This window comes from Phycodurus eques, chromosome 13 (genome assembly GCF_024500275.1).
Source record: "Phycodurus eques isolate BA_2022a chromosome 13, UOR_Pequ_1.1, whole genome shotgun sequence".
NCBI lineage: Eukaryota > Metazoa > Chordata > Actinopteri > Syngnathiformes > Syngnathidae > Phycodurus > Phycodurus eques.
Genome location: NC_084537.1, coordinates 3134317 through 3148348, shown reverse-complemented (window position 1 = coordinate 3148348; position 14032 = coordinate 3134317). Strand labels below are relative to the sequence as shown.

Below are 14032 nucleotides of genomic sequence, written 5' to 3'. Positions count from 1 at the left end.
ATCAGGATTTGACCCACCAAATGGCTGTCGTAATCTTTGTTGTTACACCAGCAGCCTCCATTTATGGCTCCATTCATTGTTTACCCAGAGGACGTATTGTCGTGTAAACTGCAGGGGGATTTAAGGATAAGGATTTGGTCTCTGTAATGCAATTTCCCTAATTGAAGCTGAAAGTTGAAAGAGATCACTGAAGCGAACAACACCTCTGCAGGCATCTTACTATACTGTAAAAATGTCTCTCTTCAAGTCCTTATTAAAAATACACTACACTAGCATATTCTCTTGTCATTTACGTAACAGTAACCCTCATGAAAACCGGTTTTTACTCCTTAATTTCAGTGTCCATACTTTCATTGCCTTCTATGGGAATCAATCAATCAATCTATCTATCTATCTATCTATCTATCTATCTATCTATCTATCTATCTATCTATCTATCTATCTATCTATCTATCTATCTATCTATCTATCTATCTATCTATCCATCCATCCATCCATCCATCCATCCATCTATCTATCCATCCATCCATCCATCCTCCTACATCCCAAAAACATGCATGGTAGGTTGATAGAAGACTCTAAATTACCCGTAGGTGTGAATGTGTGTGCGAATGGTTGTTTGTTTATATGTACCCTGCGATTGGCTGGCGACCAGTTCAGGGTGTACCCCGCCTCTTGCCCAAAGATAACTGGGATAGGCTCTAGCACGCCCGCGACCCTTGTGAGGATCAGCTGTACAGAAAATGGGTGGATGGATGGATATATAGTGCTGACTGTTTGCCCCCACTAGCTCAACGTCAAGTGGGCACGCAACTCAAAGGGGCGTGTCGTATCTACCTAATTCATACCTATGAAGCCAACCCCAATTACAAATCATCGAAGAAGACGAATAACACGAAGAAGAAGCACAAGAAGAAGAAGAAGAAGCACAAGAAGAAGAGGAAGAAAAGAAGACGAAAAAAAGAAGAAAAAATAAGAATAATTATTTGTTTCTCGTGCAACTTGGAAAGGAGTTAAACGCGACGGAGGGTGCGACTCTGATGACGACTAACGATCGGTAAGCCATCGAATAATGACTTTCTTGTCTTCATTGTCACATGTCTCGGAACGCGTCATTGCACTGACTCAACCACATTAGATATGCAGTATATGTTGAACCTAGTAACGTGGTCAAGTAGTAAATAAAGATTCAGAAATAGTTGTGCTGTGACAGATTATGGGTGTTGTATCGTGAGTCTTTAACAGTCATACCCTGTATATTTCTCATTGAGATCAATTTCCGATTATCGCTATTGTATTGCGGGTCTTTAATAGTCATACACTGTACATTTCCCATTGAGATCAATTCAATCATTTCCAATTCCAAAGGGCAAACTGTCACCTTTTTAAAACATCCATCCATCCATCCATCCATTTTCTGAGCTGCTTCTCCTCACTAGGGTCGCGGGCGTGCTGGTGCCGATCCCAGCTATCATCGGGCAGGAGGCGGGGTACACCCTGAACTGGTTGCCAGCCAATCGCAGGGCACATACAAACAAACAACCAGTCGCACTCACATTCACACCTACGGGCAATTTAGAGACTTCAATTAACCTAGCATGCATGTTTTTGTGATGTGGGAGGAAACCGGAGTGCCCGGAGAAAACCCACGCAGGCACGGGGAGAACATGCCAACTCCACACAGGCACTGCGGTGAAGACAGCCTCCACTCGTAAAGTAGCAGTCAAGCCAGCCGCCCCTAATTTTGTTCATACTAGGCATTATGGTAATGGGTTGCAAACTCGGGGCGAAGCCACCTTCAAAATAAAAGCTTCCCAATAATACGGAGGTCAGTGCTCTTCGGTTAAGGAATGTAACCAGCAAAGGTAATTTGAATTTTGAGATACATGAAAAAATTTGCTTTATTTGGTATCTTGGGAAAAATAAATGGCGATGGACTGCACTTATATAGCGGTTTATCTACCTCATCACAGTGCCCAAAGCGCTTTGCAAAGCCTCACATTCACACACACATTCATAAACCAATGGGCGACTGCTGCCATGCAAGGCACTGCCAGGCCCACTGGGAGCAAATTAGGGTTCAGTGTCTTGCCCAAGGACACTTCGACATGCGGACAGTCGTTGCAGGGATTCGAACCTGTTCTACCTACTGAGCCATAGCCACCCCATCATAATCCCATTGGTATTGCAAGACAAGTCCAGATCTGGACTCCACGAAGAGGTTTGATGAAGATCTGATATTGTATTTAAAAATAAAAATCTCTGAAAACTGCATATTTTGCTGTCATTACCCCAGACTGAAACAATCTGTTAAATCTTTTTAATGAGATATCGCAACACCGGTCCAGTTCTGGGGGCCACTACACCTCCCCAGGTCTCCAACAAAAGAGGTCCCATCCAAAGCTGATGGCATTCCAAAATAAAAGTCTCCTGAAATTGGTATATTTCACTGTCATGAACATGGATTTAAAAAATTCATTAAAAAAATCTATGAGTTATCACAACACCAGTCCAGTTGTGGGGGACACTGCACCACCCCAGGTATCCATGAAAAGTGGTCCAACCCAAATCTGCCGCTTGTATCCGGGATCTTGTTCTTTCGGTCACGACCCACAGCTCGTGACCATCGGTGAGGGTAGGAACTTAGACCGACCGGTAAATGGAGAGCTTCGCCTTTCGGCTCAGCTCCTTCTTTACCACAACGGACCGATGCAAAGTCTGCATCACTGTAGACGCTGCACCAATCCGCCTGTCGATCTCCCGTTCAATTCTTGCCTCACTCATGAACAAGACCCCAAGATACTTGAACTCCTCCACTTGGGGCAGGGTCTCATCCTCGACCTGGAGAGGGCACGCCACCCTTTTCCGACTGAGGACCATGGTCTCAGATTTGGAGGTGCTGATTCTCATCCCAGCAGCTTCGCACTCTGTTGCGAACTGCTCCAGTGAGAGTTGGAAATCACGGCTTAATGAAGCCAACAGAACCACATGCTTTGCAAAAAGCAGAGATGCAATACTGAGGCCACCAAAACGGACCCCCTCTACGCCTCGGCTGCGCCTAGAAATTCTGTCCATGAAAGTTATGAACAGAATCGGTGACAAAGAGCAGCCTTGATGGAGTGCAACCCTCACCGGAAACGAGTCTGACTTTCTGCCGGCAATGCGGAACAAACTCTGACACCGGTCGTACAAAGACCGAACAGCCCGTACTACAGCCCATACTCCCGAAGCACCCCCTACAGGACTCCCCGAGGTACACGGTCGAACGCCTTTTCCAGGTCCACAAAACATATGTAAACTGGTTGGGCAAACTCCCATCCACCCTCGAGGACCTTGCCGAGGGTACAGAGTTGGTCCACCGTTCCATGGCCAGGACGAAAACCACACTGCTCCTCCTGAATCTGAGATTCGACTTCACGACGAACCCTCCTCTCCAGCACCCCCGAATAGACCTTACCAGGGAGGCTGAGGAGTGTGATCCCCCTGTAGTTGGAACACACCCTCCAGTCCGCCTTCTTAAAAAGGGGGACCACCACCCCAGTCTGCCAATCCAGAGGCACTGTCCCAGATGTCCACGCGATGTTGCAGAGGTGTGTCAACCAGGACATCCCCACAACATCCAGAGCCTTTAGGAACTCGGGCGAATCTCATCCACCCCTGGGGCCTTGCCACCGATGAACTTTTTCACCACCTCGGTGACCTCAACCCCAGAGATATGTTAGCCTGCCTCAGAGAACTCAGACTTTGCTTCCTCATGGGAAGGCGTGTCAGTGGAATTGAGGTGGTCTTCGAAGTATTCTCCCCACCGTCTCACAACGTCCTGAGTTGAGGTCAGCATCCCCACTATACACAGTGTTGATGGTGTGCTGCTTCCTCCTCCTGAGACGGCGGATAGTGGACCAGTATTTCCTCGAAGCCGTCAGGCAGTCTTTCTTCATGGCCTTACTGAACTCCTCCCATACCAGAGTTTTTGCTTCAGCGACCACCAAATCTGCATTCCGCTTGGCCAGCCGGTGCCCATCAGCTGCCTCAGGAGTCCCAGAGGCCAAAAAGGCCCAATAGGACTCCTCCTTCAGCTTGACGGCATCCCTCACCGTTGGCGTCCACCAACGCGTTCGGGGATTGCCGCCATGACAGGCAATGACCACCTTATGGCCACAGTTCCAATCGGTCGCCTCAGCAATGGAGGCGCGGAACATGGTCCACTCGGACTCGATTTACCCCCCTCCTCCCCCGGAACATGAGCAAAGTTCTGTCGGAGGTGGGAGTTGAAACTCCTTCTGACAGGGGATTCTGCCAGACGTTCCCAGCAGACCCTCACAATACATTTGGGCCTGCCACGTCGGATCGGCATCAGTCAGTCGCAGGACACACATACTGTAGGGACTATCACTGAGTGGGAACCAAACCCACGCTGGCTGCATTTAAGTCAGGCGAATGAACCACGACACCATAAGTAACTGGAAGGAAAACAGTATATTTTAAATGATTAAAAGAAAGACAGTTTTCTATTTATTTTTTAAAAATCTTGATCAAACCTCTTTTAGTGGAGACCTGGTGTGGTGTAGTGTCCCCGAGAACTGGACTGGTGTTGCGATAACTCATAGAAAAAAAGTAATTTTTGAAATCCGTGTTCATGACAGTGAAATATACCAATTTCGGGGGACTTTTATTTTGAAATGCCACATCAGATTTGGATGGGAGCTCATTCGTTGGAGACCTGGGGTGATGTAGTGTCCCCCAGAACTGGACCGGTGTTGCGAGATCTCATTAAAAATATTTAACAGATTTTTTCAGTCAGGGGTAATGACAGGAAAATATGCAGTTTTAAGAGATTTTTATTTTGAAATACAATATCAGATCTTCATCAAACCTCTTTTCGTGGAGTCCTTGGTGGTCTGCCACATAGATCTGGACTTGTCTTGCGATACCAATGGGATTATGTTGGTGTGGCTTTGGCTCAGTAGGTAGAACAGGTTCGAATCCCTGCTACGACTGTCCGCATGTCGAAGTGTCCTTGGGCAAGACACTGAACCCTAATTTGCTCCCAGTGGGCCTGGCAGTGCCTTGCATTGCAGGAGTCGCCCATTGGTTTATGAATGTGTGTGTGAATGTGAGGCTTTGTAAAGCGCTTTGGGCACTGTGATGATGTAGATAAAACGCTATAAAAGTGGAGTCCATTGCCATTTATTTTTCCTAAGATATCAAATAAAGTAAAAAAAAATTCATGTTATGTATGTTATGTATTTCAAGATTCAAATTAACTTTGCTGGTTGCATTCCTAAACCGAAGAGCACTGACGTCCGTATTATTGGGAAGCTTTTGTTTTGAAGGTGGCTTCGCCGCGAGTTTGCTACCCATTACCGTAATGCCTGGTATTAACAAAATTAGGGGCGGCTGGCTTGACTGCTACTTAACGAGTGGAGGCTGGCTTGACCACAGTACACAGGCGGGGCCGGGGATTGAACCCGGTCCTCAGAACTGTGAGGCAGAGGCTCTTACCAGTTGTCCACCGTGCCTCCCTTTTTTTTTTTTTTTTTTAAATCACCTGCACTGTTGTTAGTACATGCTAACATTGTCATGCAACAAGTATAAACAGAAGGGAACCTTTTTGTTTCAAAACACACTCGGAACGTTGATTACAAAGAGGTTGGCTATCAAACGTCGCGCCGCTGTTAAAGCTCACATTTACGGACAATATATGTTTTCCACGCAACACAATTATTAGCTGAGTAGTAGTCACGCCAAATTACTTCGTTCCAGAGGTTCTGATGTTTGTCCAGGTGCTGTCTGACATATTGTAAGTGGGCTGTCTTGTGGTGTTGCTCGACTGTTTAAGGCCATTTTTAATTACCTGTGCACCACTTCTTTAGCTTAGAAGGCTGTAATGTAAGTATTTCAGCTGAAGTTGCTTTGGGTTTTCCATCCCGAAGAATCTTCATTATCACAATTGTGGCTGAAATCTTTGTCTACATGACCATGGCTTGGGAATTGAATTCAATTCAACTTTATTGTCCCTTGAGGGATATTTGTTTTGCAGGGAGTTAAATAAAACAAAGACATACGAAATACAATCACATACAATAAACAGCAGCAGTGGAGAGGGATGAATATATGATAAAACCGTAAGGGACAACTGGAGGTAGGGACATCATTATATTTGGAGCCGTTAATGTCTAAAAGTGTCACTTTTTGAAATTCAAATTGAATTGTGTGATGGCTTGAGTTACAAATGAAAATTTCACCCAAAACAACAGAACCAGTAATTTTCCAATTCTTTATCAGAGTTTGATCATTACTGATTTGGCATTTTCACTTCTAAAGTTTAACTTGCTTTTTTCACAGGTCATTTGTCAGTTCATTTGCTTTTTCCATGGCTCAGTATCCAACAAAGTCAGTGCAGCCCTGGATGAAATGTGCAGAGGTCTCACAGGAGCTTAGAAACTGATTGGCTATTTATACAAAGACACTAATTACAATCAAACAAGTCACTGGTGTGGAAACTTACCCTGATAGCTATTTAAACCTGTGCGTGCCAACGTGTGCATATAATCAGGCCAAACATTCATGTAAACGTTTGATCGGTTGCCATTTTATATTTAAAAGGGCACACACAATTATGTTAGAACAAATGGCCTCACCACTATCCCAAAATAAAAGGAAGGTTTTGCAATGGATGAGCCATATTATGAAAAAAATACCAATACTTAACAAATTCTGCCAGGGTATGTAAACTTTTGAGCACAAATCTACATGTGTAAGTCACACTGTCTTCACTAAACTTGGGTTGTGTTACCATTATTTTCTATTATTCCAAGAAGATTGTCTTGTCTGACTTTATCATCCTTTGATTTTATCAAATCGGAACTATCCCCCCAACCACAAACATAATCAACAGTCTAATCAGTCATTTAATAGTCAGTATAAAGCAAGTAAAATGCACGATATTGCCAAAGGTATTTGCTCGCCTGGCTTGACTTCCATATGAACTAAAGTGATATCCCATTCCTAATCCATAAGGGTCAATATGATGTCAGAATCATCTTTATTTGCCAAGTATGTCCAAAAACACACAAGGAATTTGTCTCCGGTAGTTGAAGCCGCTCTAGTACGACAACAGACAGTCAATTTACAGAACACTTTGGAGACAGAAAGACATTGACAAAAAAAAAAAAAAAAGTCACTGAGCAGCAAAGGGTTGCTAGTTATCTGGTAATGCCGGTACATTTTTTTTTTTTTTTTTTGACAATTGTGCAAAAAGATGCAGAGTCCTCTGCACTTGGAGCAGTTCGAATGACTAATATTGCAATAGTCCGGTGCAATGACCATTGTGCAAAGGGCGCTGAGACTTACTGTCCACTCTTTGCAGATATCACAGCTTCAACTCTTCTGGGAAGACTGTCCACAAGGTTTAGGAGTGTGTTTATGAGAGTTTTTGACCATTCTTCCAGAAGTGCACTTGTGAGGTCACACTGATGTTGGACGAGAAGGCCTGGCTCTCAGTCTCCGTTGTCCCAAAGGTGTTCTATCATGTTGAGGTCAAGACTCTGTGCAGGCCAGTCAAGTCATCCATACCAAACTCTGTCATCAATGTCTTTATGAACCTTGCTTTGTGCACTGGTGGACAGCCATGTTGGAAATGGAAAAACTGTTCCCACAAAGTTGGGAGCATGGAATTGTCCAAAATATATTGTCTCCTTAGTTCCAGTGAAAGGAACTCTGAAGGATTTAGCATGGCAAGAGCTTTTGTACAATTCATTGCTCCCAACTTTGTGGTAAGTATGTTTGGGGATGGCCTTTCCTGTTACAACATGACCTCGTCCAACATCAATGTGACCTCACAAATGCGCTTTTGGAGCAATGATAAATTCCCAACACACATTCCTGAACCTTGTGGAAAGCTTTTTCAGAAGAGTTCAAGCTGTTATAGCTGTAACAGGTGGACCAATGTCATATTAAAGTTTTTAACTTGAGTTCGTTGTCACATTTCTGTGGGGCCAATTATGTATTACTCGTGCACTCACTGTAGTTGTCTCGCCATGCTGCACTATTTGCATATACTGGCCACTCATGCCAGAGTAGCATCTGCTCCATTTGCACACTGATTGAGGAGTATCTGTAACGTTTGCACAACCAACATTGTCCCAGATGATCGCACTACTCGTCACTTTAAACCGCATACACTCCTTGAAGTCTCAGCGCCCTTTGCACAATGGTCATTGCACCGGACTATTGCAATATTAGTCGTTCGAACTGCTCTAAGTGCTAGAGGACTCTCCATCTTTTTGCACAATTGTTTTTTGTCAATGTCTTTATGTCCCCAAAGTGTTCTGTAAATTGACTGTTTGTTGTACTAGACCGGCTCCAACTACCGGAGACAAATTCCTTGTGTGTTTTGGACATACTTGGCAAATAAAGATGATTCTGATTCTGATTATTGATGAAGAAGGGGATGACACTTCAGATCATATGTGAGTCAAGGCAGGTGAGCGAATACTTTTGGCAATATAGTGTAAATAAGACTTACAGTGGGCACGGAAAGTATTCAGACCCCCTTACATTTTTCACTCTTTATGTTGCAGCCATTTGCTAAAATCATTTAAGTTCATTCTTTTATTCATTAATGTACACACAACACCCCATATTGACAGAAAAAAATGGAATTGTTTAAATTTTTTGCTGGTTTATTAAAAAAGAAAAACTGAAATATCACACAGCCATAAGTATTCAGACCCTTTGCTGTGACAATCATATCTTTAACTTGGGTGCTGTCAATTTCTTCTGATCACCTTTGAGATGGTTCTACACCTTCATTGGAGTCCAGTTGTGTTTGATTATACCGATTGCAATTGATTAGGACAGCCACACACCTGTCTATAGAATACCTTACAGCTCACAGTGCATGTCAGAGCAAATGAGAATCATGAGGTCAAAGGAACTGCCTGAAGAGCTCAGAGACAGAATTGTGCCAAGGTTAAAAAAGAAATTCTGCTGCACTTAAGGTTACTAAGAGTACAGTGGCCTTCATAATCCTTAAATGGAAGATGTTTGGGATGACCCAGAACCCTTCTGAGAGCTGGCCGTCTGGCCAAACTGTGCAATTGGGGGAGAAGAACCTTCGTGAGAGAGGTAAAGAAAAACCCATAGATCACAGTGCCTGAGTCTCAGAGATGCAGTCAGGAGATGGGAGAAAGTTCTAGAAAGTCAACCATCACTGCCGCACTCCCACCGGTCGGGGCTTTATGGCATTGTAGCCCGATGGAAGCCTCTTCTTAGTGCAAGACACATGAAAGCCCGCTTGTTTTTTGCTAAAAAACACCTGAAGGACTCCAAAATGGTGAGAAATGAAATTTTCTGGTCGGATGAGACCAAGATAGAAGTTTTGGCCTTAATTCAAAGCGGTATGTGTGGAGAAAACCAGGTAATTGCTCATCACCTGTCCAATACAGTCCCAAAAGTGAAGCATGGTGGTGGCAGCATCATGCTGTGGGGGTGTTTTTCAGCTGCAGGGGCAGAGAGACTGGTTGCAATCAAAGGGAAGATGAATGTGGCCAAGTACAGGGATATCCTGGACGAAAACCTTCTCCAGGGTGCTCAGAACCTCAGACTGGGCCAAAGGTTCACCTTCAAAAAATAATTTGACCCTCAGCACACAGCTAAAATACCGAAGGAGTGGCTTCAGAACAACTCCGTGACTGTTTTTGAATGGCCCATCCAGATACCTGACTTAAACCCAATTGAGCATCTCTGGAGAGCCTCTAAAATTGCTGTCCAGCAACATTCACCATCCAACCTGACAGAACTAGAGAGGATTTGCAAGGAGGAATGGCAGAGGATCCCCAAATCCAGGTGTGAAAAACTTGTTGCATCATTCCCAAAAAGACTCATGGCTGTATTTGCTCAAAAGGGTGCTTCTAGTAAATACTGCGCAAAGGGACTGAATAGTTATGGCTGTGTGATATTTCAGTTTTCTTTTTTAATAAATAAGCAAAATTTCAACAATTCCGTTTTTTTCTGGCAATATGGGGTGCTGTGTGTACATTAATGAGGGAAAAATTAATGAAATTAATTTAGCAAAAGGCTGCAATATAACAAACAGTTAAAAATTTAAGGGGGTCTAATGCTTTCCGTACCCACTGTAGTTATGTAAGAATGTACAGAAAGCAATAATGATGATCGATTATATGCAGTTTCCATCAACATCCGTCATGGGTATAATCACTGGCGGCACCAGAGGAATGCTTGTTCCATGTTGTATGGATGTAATGTGTTAAAATCACTAATTAACTGATGATCAGCTAGTTCGTTATTATGACCAATAAGCAATGAACATATATGACTTACAGTTATGAAAGAATGTGTGCAGAAAGCAATGGTGATTGATTGTCTACATTTTCCATCAACATCTGTGATGGGTATAATCACTGGGAGCACCAGAGGAATCCTTGTCAGAATCAGCTTTTTTGGCCAAGTCTGTTACAAGACACACAAGGAATTTCTCTGGTAGTTTGAGCCACTCCAGTATAACAACAAACAGCCACTATGATGAAATATACAGTTATGACATAAAAAAACAGATGGAGAGAGTCATTGAGCAATACAAGTGTACCACTTGTGTGATGATACTGATATAATGGCAATTGTGCAAATGATGCAGTCCTCAAGCAATTTCGAGCAGTTTAAAGTGACTAATAGTGCAATGTTGCTTCACGTTGTATGTATGTAATGTGTTAAAATCACTAATTAACTGATGGTTATTTTATCAGCTAGTTCATTATGAAGACCAATAAGTCATACAAGCTTGTGCTGCACAAGAGAGGTTTTGGTGGAAGTGGTAAGTTAAAGAAAATATTGATAACATACACATTACAATCCTGTTTTCTCTGAGATTATTTTGCAATCAAACATTATTTTTGTTTAGATGATGAGGTGGTGGTCAACCCAAAAGTTTTCCCTCAAATCTGTCTTTGGGACATCATTGAAATTGCACATCCCACAGATGAGTTCAGGTGAGTTTGCGCCATAGAACGGACGTTGCTATTGAAATTAGATTGATTATGGGAGAGTGTTGTTTTGTTATTACACCACAACGTTTATATTCACCTATCCTTACCAATCCTTTTTTCCCCTTAAAATACATAGTCCCTTTTTGCTGCAAGTAAAGAGCTTAAAAGAAGACCTTCAAAAAGGTAAGTCAGGTGATATTTAACACAGTATGGAAGTGGTAATCAACCTTTTTCATTAACGTGGAGCAAGAAAAATATTTGTACGCATGTAAGTTTTGAACACCCCATTTTCTTTCCAGGTTTTTGCAATTGAAAGTCACACAGTTTAAATGTCTCAGTTCTCTGAAACATAGGCATGGAACAAATAAACAAAGTTACACAAGAAATCTTGGAATCAATCTATAAACTAGGTCTGAATGATTTCAGGATTTAAAAAACGTTTGTTTTTTTCTGGGAGATATTGCAATTTTAATTTGATTCATGAGTTTATTCAAATATTCATGAGCTACAGTGAGATTTAAAAACATGACAGAAACTGATATCATACCATCAAAACATTGAGAGCTATGGAAGCATTCGCCGTCTCGTCACCAAATGGTCATGTGGTGTCAGTTAGTAGAAAAGCTGTCGGAGTCGACGGCCGATCAAGGGGAGTCATTGTGTTGTTAAACGCTTATTTACGTTCAATAACAAATGGTAATGTCCTGTGGTGTTATGAGCTGTACATACAGATTTGGTAAAAATGATTTACAGTATCCCAAAGAAAGCCGACGTTCAATGAAGGCTTTTTATGTGGCCATTGCGTGACCACAAATGGAGCCTAGCCTTCTCAAATTCGGATTTTATATATATATATATATATATATATATATATATTTTGCAGTTTCCCGACTTCAGTGTTTAAGTTCATCAAACAAACGTAAATGTCAGACAAAGATAACCCACGTAAACATAAAATGCAGTTTTTAAACTGTGATTTTATTTAGGATAAAAATCTATCAACGCTACCTGGACCTGTGTGAAAAAGTAAATGCCCCCCTTGTTAAATTATGAATTGTGGCTAATCACATTATTTGGAAAGCTGAGTTAATTTTCATTGACCACATCTAAACTGGATTACCTCCAGACCTTCTCAATCAAGAAATAACTAAAATAGAACCTGTCTAACAAAATGAAGGTGGCCAAAAGCTGCAACGAAATTCAAGAACAGATGAGAAATAAAGTAAATGACATCTATCAGTCTGCAAAGGATTACAAAGCCAGTTCTAAAGCTTTATGATTCCCGCAAACCACGGTAATAGCCATTATCTTCAAATGGAGAAAACATGGAACAACGGTGGATCTTCCCAGGAGTGGCTGGCCAACAAAAACTACCCCAAATGCACAGTGACGACTCATCCAGGAGGTCACAAAGGAACCCAGGACAATATCTAATGGACCCCTAAACCTAATAAGTGGTTGGGCCATCCTCAGGAGCAACAACTGAAATCAAGCGTTTTCTATAACTGGCAATGAGTATTTCATATCTCTGTGGAGATATTTTGGCCCACTCTTCCTTGCAGAATTGTTTGTATTCAGCAAAAATGGGAGGGTTTTCGAGCATGGGCGTCTTTTTAAGGTCATGTCACTGCATTTCAATCAGATTTCAAGTCTGGACTTTGACAACGCCACACTTTTTTTTTTTTTTTTTTTTTTAAGCCATTCAGAAGTGGACTTGCTGGTGTGTTTTGGATCGTTATCCTGCTGCAGAACCCGTGTGCTGCAGCTAGAGGGCACAAACTGATGGCAGAAAATTCTCCTACAGGATTTTCTGTAAGAGTAGAATTTTTGGTTCAATCAATCACAGCAACTTGTCCTGAAGGAGAAAGCAGCCCAAGACATCACACTACCACCACCATATTTGACTATTGGTATGGTGTTCTTTTTCTGAAATGCTGTGCTACATTTACATCTGATGTCACGAGACTCACACCTTCCAAAAAGCTCAACTTTCATCTCACAATTCATATAATATCCTCCCAATTTTCACAATTGTTTTTTGTCAATGTCTCCAAAGTGTTCTGTAAATTGACTGTCTTTTGTACTAGAGCGGCTCCAACGACCGGAGACAAATTCCTTGTGTGTTTTGGACATACTTGGCAAATAAAGATGATTCTGATTCTGAAAAGTAAGTTTGATCAGCAGTGGTTTTCGCCCTTTTCTGCATTGGATGCCATTTTTGCCCAGTCTCTTCCTTATTGTTGTCTCATCAACACTGAGGCAAGGGAGGTCTGCAGTTCTTTAGAAATTGTCCTGAGTTCCTCTGTGGTCTCCTGGATGGATCATTGTTCTCTTGGGGTAATCTTTGTAGGCCAGCCACTCCTGGGAAGCTTCACCACTGTTCCATGTATTTCTCCATGTGAGGATAACTGCGCTCCCTCTGGTTTGCTGGAATCCTAAAGCTTTAGAAATGGCTTTTGTAACCTTTTCCAGACTGATAGATGTCAAGTACATCTGGAATTTCTTTGGATCGTGCCATTTTGTTGCAGCTCTTTTAGATCTTTTGTCCGACTTCATTTTGTTGGGACAGATTCTGTTTAAGTGATTTCTTGATTGAATAGGTCTGGAGGTAATCATGCTTGGCCGTGATCAGTGAAAATTAACCCAAAATTGTGATTACTGACAATGAATTCATTATTTAACAAGGGGGATAATTTTTCACACAGGTCCAGGTAACTGAACAGTTTTTTTCGTTAATAAATTAAATAACCATTTTAAAACAGCATTTTAAGTTCACTTGGGTTATATTTGTTGATATTATTGAAGTTGGAAAACTATGCAAAAATTAAAGAATTTGAGAACGGGGCCAACACTTTTTCACGGCACTGTATCAGTACCAGAGCGCATCCTTTTGATTGTGGGCAGCAGGAGTCGAAGAGTCGTCCATAGCATATTTGGACGCATCAGTGCCGCACAAGAGTGCAATGACGTCACGCATGCTCCCCCCGTTATGTAATTTCGACCACTTTGTCCTGCTTTTGAAAACC

At 42.3% G+C, this 14032-nt stretch overlaps 1 protein-coding gene across 10 annotated transcripts in view; it reads left to right on the top strand.

Moving 5' to 3' along the window:
* The first annotated feature begins 896 nt into the window (after nucleotides 1-896).
* Nucleotides 897-14032, top strand: part of depdc5 (DEP domain containing 5, GATOR1 subcomplex subunit) — a 222700-nt gene continuing 209564 nt past the window's right edge. For 4 of the 10 annotated variants that reach the window (XM_061695212.1, XM_061695211.1, XM_061695210.1 and 1 more), the window contains exons 1-4: nucleotides 897-1057; nucleotides 10767-10834; nucleotides 10922-11009; nucleotides 11143-11189. In XM_061695212.1, the coding sequence (XP_061551196.1) occupies nucleotides 10777-10834; nucleotides 10922-11009; nucleotides 11143-11189 (193 nt within the window). In that variant the 5' untranslated portion in view covers nucleotides 897-1057; nucleotides 10767-10776. Of the gene's footprint in view, nucleotides 1058-10766; nucleotides 10835-10921; nucleotides 11010-11142; nucleotides 11190-14032 lie in introns of those variants that run through there. The other 6 variants (XM_061695219.1, XM_061695216.1, XM_061695213.1 and 3 more) reach the window with 4 other exon arrangements.